The sequence below is a fragment of the Cavia porcellus genome, unplaced genomic scaffold (genome assembly GCF_034190915.1).
Source record: "Cavia porcellus strain 051 isolate PalLab524CR breed Dunkin Hartley unplaced genomic scaffold, mCavPor4.1 scaffold_29, whole genome shotgun sequence".
In the NCBI taxonomy this organism is placed as follows: Eukaryota; Metazoa; Chordata; class Mammalia; order Rodentia; family Caviidae; genus Cavia; species Cavia porcellus.
This window is the reverse complement of record NW_026947512.1, coordinates 7,031,336-7,040,000: the sequence shown is the minus strand read 5'-3', so window position 1 is coordinate 7,040,000 and position 8,665 is coordinate 7,031,336. Positions and strand designations below refer to the sequence as shown.

Sequence of the window (8,665 nt, the reverse complement as noted above, 5' to 3'; positions counted from 1 at the left end):
TGAAAGGATATTTCAACATTGGGTTCCATATTGATTTAGAAGAGTACATTACAGTTTCTTGATTATTTCAATATTCCCGTCTTTTAAAAATTAACAAAAGTAGCCAGGCATGGTGGCTCATGCCTGTAATCCTAGTACACAGGAGGCTGAGGCAGAAGGATTGTTTGCGCAAGTTTGAGACTAGCCTGGGCTACAAAGTGAGCTCAAGTCCAGCCCAAACTGCATAGTGAGACCCTGTCTCAGAAACTGCCCCCCCAAATCAAAATAAAAATTAACAAAATGTTTTTTAAATATTTATTTTTATGATGTGGCCTCACTGTGTTGCCCAGGCTGACCACAACTTGCAGTTCTGCCTCAGCCTCTTGAGTAGCTGGGATTATAGGTGTGTGCTTCTGCATCCAGCACTGATGGTTCTTGTTTTCTCCTTGTACCTATAAATAAATGGCTCATTAGACTCTTCTGTAACTTTGCATTCACTGACTGTGGCTAACTTTACATCTGTGCTTGTTTAGTCTTTGCAAATTATTGCTTAACATGTTAGCAGTTACTCAATCACAGGAATAACTTAGATTGGTAATACTCAGTAATTGCAAAAAAAAAAAAAAGTAAACAACATGAACTAAGAAGTTACGTTGTTCTTTCCTCTTCTGTCTGTACTTCCTTGTTTTCCCCCTTTTAGCTTCACTGGAAGAAATCAAAAGTCTCTGCTCTGGTTTTCTTTTCCTAGGCACAGTTCCAATACCCACAGTCAACCAGTACTTATACTTCCTGTTTGCTCCTACACTTATCTACCGGGACAGCTATCCCAGGTAATGGCCCTGCAAAGTACAGCTGTGAGGAGAAGCAGCTATTGCATAAGTGAGGGGAGAAAAGGTGGCAGCAGCCACTTCATGTAGGCTGAGGAGAAAACCCCATGTGTCTTCATTTTCTCTCTGTCATAAGAAGCTTCATATGATCTAGTAGTCTAATTTGATAAATAGAAAATTTGGGCATAATTAAATTATTGAATATTTTGGATTGAACCCAGGGTTAATGAGCTATATACCCCACCATAAATGATACTCTTTATGGAAAAATACTTATTGTGGGAGCCTTAAGTTTGATTACTTACTTTCGAAAACTTGTTTCTTTTTTATAGAACTCCTACTATAAGATGGCGTTATGTTGCTATGCAGTTTGCACAGGTACTTTTTAAAATTTATTTTTTAACTGCCTAAGGTGTATTGATTGGTTGGAGATGAGAACTTACATTTATTATTTGTTTTAAATATTGGTAAAATTTATGTGATTGAGGAACTCAGGAATAGTGTGTGTTGAGACTGTGTAATCTTTTAATAGTATATGCACTGTTTGTTTTGCCAAAAGTAATTTTCTTGGGCCAGGGATGTAGCTCAGTGGCACAGCACCTGTCTGGCAAGTGCATGGTCTGAGCTCCATTTTTGGTACCAAGAAAAAAATTTTTTTCTTTAGTAAAAGAAAGTATTAATGTCATTATATTTTATTTGGTTATTTCAGTAATTGAAAATCCTGTTTCTCCCTTATCCCATTATCAGAATCATAAGTCCCAGAAGATCTCATTTTATTTAAAATATCTATTTGTAACATAAATTCTTTTATAGGTCTTTTGTAGCAAGGAAAAAAATATTTCTTAGATAATCTTTTAAAATGCAAATCAGTTGGTGGGCATAATGGTGCACACCTATAACCATAGCACTGTGGAGTCTGAGCAGGAGGATTGCCTGTGAGTTCAAGGGCAGCCAGGGTTATGTAAGGGAGCTCAAGGCCAGCTTGTACTATAGAGTAAGACTCTAGCAGAAAGAGAGAGAGAGAGAAAGAGGAATTATTAAAGGGATGTGATAAGTTACAGTAGAAGCTGGGCATGGTGGTGCACGCGTGTAATCTTAGCACTATGGGAGCCTGAGGCAAGAAGATAGTTACGAGTTCAAGACCAGCGTGGGCTACAGAGCTCAAGGCCAGCCTGAATTGCACAGTGAGACCCTGTTCTCACAAAGACCACCCCCCCAGAAGAAAAAAATTACGATACAGGTAGGCTTGAGTAATACTTCTGAAGGATTATTTGCAGTGTTAGATAGTAGAGTAAAATGGAATATGTGTAAACATTAGTTTAAGGGTCACATATGTATACTCTCTGACAGTAAAAATACCACTTTCCATCTTTACTTACCAAATTTTCATTATTATCTTTGTTACGTTGTAGGTTTTCGGTTGTTTGTTTTATGTGTACTACATCTTTGAAAGGCTTTGTGCACCGTTGTTTAGAAATATCAAACAGGAACCCTTCAGCGCTCGTGTCATGGTTCTGTGTGTATTTAATTCCATCTTGCCAGGTAACATGGGGACTTGAGAATTTGGTCATTATACATTCAAAAGGAAAATAGAAAGCTATTGCCTATAATCATCTTTGGTTTTCCTGATTTTCTATATATTCATGTGCCGATATAAATACGTTTTTACATTTTATGTCTTTATCTTATAATAAATCTTATAATTGCAATAAACACAGATTAACAGCCAGACTAACAGGCCAAAAAACATAAAATACATGAAACAATTATACTAAATCAAGGTACATTTTTTTTTTGTTGTTTTTGTTTTTCTGAGACAGGGTTTCACTGTGTAGATCAGACTGGCCTTGAGCTCATTTTGTATTCAGGCTGGTCTTGAATTTATAATGATCCTCCTGCCTCAGGGGATTATAGGTATGTACCACCACACCTGGCTAAATCAAGGTACATTTTTAAATACATTGGCCTTTCTAGATTACAATAAGATTTTTTTCTCTTTCTTTTTTCCTACTGTCTTTGTCTTTTCATTTGCACTTTATATATTGGGTTTCTCAAGTAAGAGAAACCATGTGATACTTAATTTTGAATGTCCGATTTACTTAACATGCGGTCTCAAGGTGTATCAGTTTTCCTATAAATGACTTCAGTTTATCCTTTATTGCAAAGTAATATTTTCTTATGTATATATACCATGTTTTCTTTAGCCATTCATCTGTTGCTGGACATATGTGCTGCTTCTAGGATTTAGCTTTTATAAGTTGTGCCCCTGTAAACATGGGTATCACTGTAATATTACGTTGTTTTTAACTTTCAGGATACCTAGAAGGGGAATAGCTGGATCAAATGGAATTTCTAGTTTTAGATTTTTGAGGAAGCTCCACACTTCTTTATATACTGGTTGTATCAGTCTATAGAAGGATTCCTTTCTTTCCTGCAGCCTCTCCAGCATTTGTTATTTGATTTCTTGATGACAGTCATTCTTTCTGGAGGGAGATGGAATCTCAGTGTTGTTTTAATTTGCATTTTTTGAATGGCCTGCGATGTTGAACATTTTTTCCTGTATTTTCTGGCCATATGTATTTCTTTATTGGAGAAGAAGCATCTGTTCATTTCAGATTCCCATTTTTGATTGGGTCTTTAGATATGAGGAGTATTGACCTAGTCAGTATTAATGTTTGGGGCCGGTTAATTCTTCGGGGTGGTTCTTCTATGTTTCAGGGTGTTCAGCAGCCTATTGGCTTCTAAAAACTAGATACAATGACACAACCTATCCAGGGCAAATTGGATATTAACATACTATAAGAACCAGTTATGTACCATTCTTAACTGTAGAAGAAGAAAGCCACAAACATAGTATAAACATAAAAAAGGCATTAATTAACAGCTAGTATGTATCATATGTAGCTGCTATATTTCTGCTAATAGTAGTAATTTTCTCTCATGGCTCTGTCTTACCCAATTATTGTGGGATTGTAACACTGGGGATCTTGAAGTTAAGCTGTCTAAAGGTGCTCTTAAGTCCTGGGTTCAAACAACAATCCTTCCCCAGAATGACATCTAACCAAGCACTGTCTCCAGGGATGTGGTGGGTACTTGGATTAGAGAAGTTTTCCACCTGTTGCCTATCCAAGGACTTGGGGGACGAGCATCCTGCGCTCTCTTTGCCAACTCACAGCACCCACTGATGCATTCTACCTCCAAGATTCTCTCAGAGCCCTGCGAAGTCCCAACTTTCACTTTGTCCCTAGACAAGCCATGATCGGGGGAGCCAGGGAGAAGTACAGACCACCCTCCTATTCTCCACATTGTGTTCTGACTCTTTAGTTTTTTCCGTAGGCTTTAATTTTCCTGTCAGATCTTTTTTGGTCCCAAGGAATCTACTACTACTACTACTACTACTACTTCTTCTTCGTCTTCTTCTTCTTCTTCTTCTTCTTCTTCTTCTTCTTCTTCTTCTTCTTCTTCTTTGTCGTCGTCGTCATTGTCGTCGTCTTCTTCGTCTTGGTCTTCATCTTCATCGCCGTCGTCTTCTTCGTCTTCTTCGTTTTCGTCATCTTCTTCGTCTTCTTTGTCTTCTTCTTCTTCTTCTTCCTTCGTCGTCTTCTTCGTCTTCTTTGTCTTCTTCTTCTTCTTCATTTTCCAAAGTTTAGGTTTTTTGTTTTTGTTTTTATTTGTTTTGAGATATGGTCTTGTTTGTATTTCAGGCTGGCCTTCAACTCATGTAGCCTAGGCTGGTCTCAAACTCACAGTAATCTTCCTGCCTCAACCTTATTTTCCAGTGTCTGAATTCCAAATCTCAGAGAGGCTGATCTGTTACTTACCACTGCACCATTTTCCACTAGCCCCTTTATCTTTTCACTGTTCGGTTCACTATAATCTTGCTCTTACTATTACAAGGCCACTGAAGTACCCTGTTAAAATCACCAATTAAACTGATTCTAACCTGAGTAGATTGTTTATTTAGCCCATATCCAAATTGACCTCCATGGAGCACTGGATGCTCTGATCACATTTAGAAATTTCACTTGGTGCTATTTATCTTATTCTGTCTTCCAGCCATACCTTCTCTCTTAACACCATTGACTGCCAGTTGCCGAAGACTCTGTATCATACAAGACAATCTTTATTCCCTGGGAGCTTTTATTTTTTTCCTTTGAGTTAACTCTTCCTCTTTACTAATTAAATTTTAGTAATTTTTATTGCTGCTCTTCTTTATTCTTTCTTTTGAGACTTCTCCCTGTAATCCTTCTGACTCATATAATAAACTTTATCTGTCCTTACAATAAAATATGTATTACATATTTGGATGTCTTTTCAATTGTTGCAAATTCCTTTACATCAAGGATTATGTCTTAAAAAATAAAGATTGTGTCTTAAATGTTACAATCCTATATTCTCTGATTGTCTGGCACATAGTAGATGCTCTATAAATATTTTTGAATAAGTGAGTGAAAGAGGATAATATATAAATAGGTATTTCATATATTATATACACTCGCACGCACACACACACACACACACACACACACACACACACACACGGTATGTATTGTAATATATACACATACACCAAAGTGCTTATGGACTTAATTTCATAAAGATGACATTTAACACTGGGTATTAAAAAATAGGCTTTTGCCTGGCATATAACTGGTAGCAAGAACTTTGAGATAGTGGGATGATGTCTTATAGGTGTGAAGTATTTGGAATGAGAGAAGTTTCGTCAGGATGATATTTACAACACTGAGGATACAGTTATTGGATGGAAGTTAACTCAGGTTATATTAACCTTGTTAGTGTTAATGTTTTGGGCTGGATAGTTCTTTGGGGTGACTCTGATATGTTGTAGGGTGTTTAGCAGTCACCTGGCTTCGAACAACTAGATCCCAGGGGCACAATCTTACCCTCTAGTGTATCACCACCAAAAATGAGTCCAGAGTTGCCAATAATTGCATAAAATAGCGAGGGAGCAAAATCTTCCAGTTTTAAACATTTGGTTTAGAAAGTTTTTTTTTTTTTTTTTTTTTTTTTGTCTTTTTCCTTTTAAGGGTACCGGGGACCAAACTCACGACTGTCTGCTTGCAAGGCAGGCGCTTATGCTGCTAAGCTAAATCCCCAGCCCCATAGAAATGTGTTTATCGAGTCATATTTTTAAGAGGCTTGACTGCCAAATGAAGCCATTTATCGAGGCATTTCTTTAAAACATTGTGGGTGGTCTATTACTGATATTTTTTAAATTAATTTCCAAAAATGTACTGTATCATCTCTGGAATGAGTAAACTAAAATATGTATTTTATAAAATAATCCCAGCTAAACAAATGATGGCATGTAATTAATGGCTTAGTATGTGAGCTATTTGAAAAGTCTCTTCATATTGTTAATCTTATTTTCAGGTTTGCTGATAATGTTACTTTCTTTTTTTGCCTTTTTGCACTGCTGGCTCAATGCCTTTGCTGAGATGTTACGATTTGGTGACAGGATGTTTTACAAGGTAATATATCCGTGGACTCATCCTTCTTTCTTTGGGTGCTGGGGGTCGAACTCATGACTTCAGGCTTGCCAGGCAGACACTTGTACCACTAAGCTAAATCCCCAGCTCTTCATCTTTCTTTTAGATTTTATGTATTTCTTTATACCACAGCAATATATGCACACCCTTATTTATAGCAACACAATCCGTAATAGCTAAATCTTGGAAACAGCCAAATACTCATCAACACAGAAATGGATAAGAAAGATGTATTCTTCTACAATGAAGCACTACTCAGCTATAAAAAAGGATAATCTTGAGGTTTTTATAGGTAAATGGATGCAACTCGAGACCATACTCATAAGTGAGATAAATCAGACTCACATGTGTAAACATGGTATTCTCTCCCTAGTGTAAGAAACTCAAAGAGTAAGTAAGATCCAAAATCTACAGTAGATTAATTGTGAAAGGGAAAGAAACTGCTCAAAAGGAAAGAACAACTGGGGTGAGGGAAAACAGAAAAGAAGGAAAGGAAAAGAAAAAAATATGCATATACACAGGTTAGCTAAGATAGTTACACTACTAATTTAGTTCATTGACGAGAACAGTTTTGCTTATATTGTTCAATGAATTTTGCATAGCTATATCTTGAGCAACTACTTTGAAGATAGCAATATGTAATAACCATTGTTAATTTTCTATGAAATTCTGTGTTGTTTGTATTTTTTCTGTCTTAAAAAAACTAAAATTTGTTTACTTTTCCTAAAGTATCAGATATTAAACAGTCCTAATTTGTTGGAAAGAAATACATTGTTTACTGAGAATATTATTTGGTATTCAGACTCATAATTACAGGTATGAATTAAGGTAAAATGGTGTAATAAAATGAGCAATTTGGATATATGAAAAATCTATCTTCTAGGAAAAAAATTAAATAAATGCTTGCACATTGTTGGCTATTATCACCAACAGTTTGATAGAAACATTGTGAAATAATTTTCTTTTCTTTGAATATACTGATATCAAGTCTGAAATTCTGATATAGACATATTTAGCTTCTTTGTTTCTTCTGCCTCTAAAGTCTCTTGCTTAATACAATATATGGTTTCTGCTGAGTCCTTTGAGAATATATTGGTGATTATAGTAAGGACACATTTGTCTAGTAGGCACCCTGAGACTTCTCTGACTAGTCTGTTAGCGTGACCTCAGCAAATCAATCCATTTAAGACTGTTGAGCAGTCTTATATATACCTTTTCCTTTTATTTGGAAAGGTATTAATTCTGGTCAAAATAGTGTTTTTTCTTCTTCTTTTTTTTTTTTTTTCTTTGACACAGGGTCTCACACTAATGGCAGGCTGACCTTGACCTCACAGTGACCCTCCTTGCCTCAGCCTCCTAAGTGCTGGGATGTGCCACCACACCTAGAATAGTAGTATCTTTATATATGTTTAAAGTCAGACATTGTAAAATAGAGCCAGAGTGTGGCTCACAGTGTTCTACAACACTACTTAGCGCACTAAAGTTATGTTACTTGGGCAACTTCCCAGGTCTGCCATTCTTTTCTCAAAGAAGCAGTAAGTGTGAGTTTCAAATTTAATGTCTAATTCTATTAGTCTGATCTTAAAATTTGGGAAAAGACATATAAAAAGGGAGACTAGGACCTGGAGGTGGTTGCCATCCTTCTGCAATATAACTGAATCTTGTTATTTATAATCTCCAACAACTCTTCACTGGTAGCACTTGATCCAGGCATCATGAGGTTTGCGTGTTTCATTATGTTCTGGCAGGACTGGAAAGAGTTCAGTGACAGTTGTGTAAGTGAACATTAGATTTATTTTTTTTTTCTATTTTTTTTTTTTTTATTTAAGAGGAAAAAGAGAAAAACACAAAACAAAACAAAACGGTGTAAGGGTACACGTAATACAGAACTACAAAACAAAACAAAACAAAAAACATAACAGTAAGAAATCACCTGTTAGTAGATTACATATTATCATCTTGAAAAAGTTGCTCAAATCACAGTATCAAAGAATACAAGGTGGACATTCAAACAGGGAGACTGCAAACAGCTGTGTTCAATGATCCAAAAACATTAATATAGTCAGCTATTTAACACCCCTAAACATACTTGCTGTTATATCCATTAGAGCTCTTTTTTTTCCCCTCTCTTTTTTACAACAAAATTTACACATTTTGGATTTTATTACTCCTTAGTTCTTATTACTTTTTTGGGGGGGAGAGAATAAAGTCAAATATGGCAAAACAAAGTTGTCAGTCAAAACCAAGGATAAACATAGCACATGATGTAGAACAGAGTACAAGGTTATCAACAATGGTTATCAACGTTGTCCCTTGTTTCCTTAAAAAGAATTGTCTATCTCATTAGAT

General features: G+C 36.0%; 1 protein-coding gene across 2 annotated transcripts in view; it reads left to right on the top strand.

Moving 5' to 3' along the window:
- The window catches only part of Soat1 (sterol O-acyltransferase 1), a 75,592-nt gene that overhangs the window by 58,846 nt on the left and 8,081 nt on the right, over positions 1-8,665 (top strand). For both annotated transcript variants that reach the window (XM_063240045.1, XM_005008467.4), the window contains 4 exons: positions 728-809; positions 1,139-1,184; positions 2,219-2,348; positions 6,201-6,298. In XM_063240045.1, coding sequence (XP_063096115.1) covers positions 728-809; positions 1,139-1,184; positions 2,219-2,348; positions 6,201-6,298 — 356 coding nt within the window. The remainder of the gene's footprint in view (positions 1-727; positions 810-1,138; positions 1,185-2,218; positions 2,349-6,200; positions 6,299-8,665) is intronic.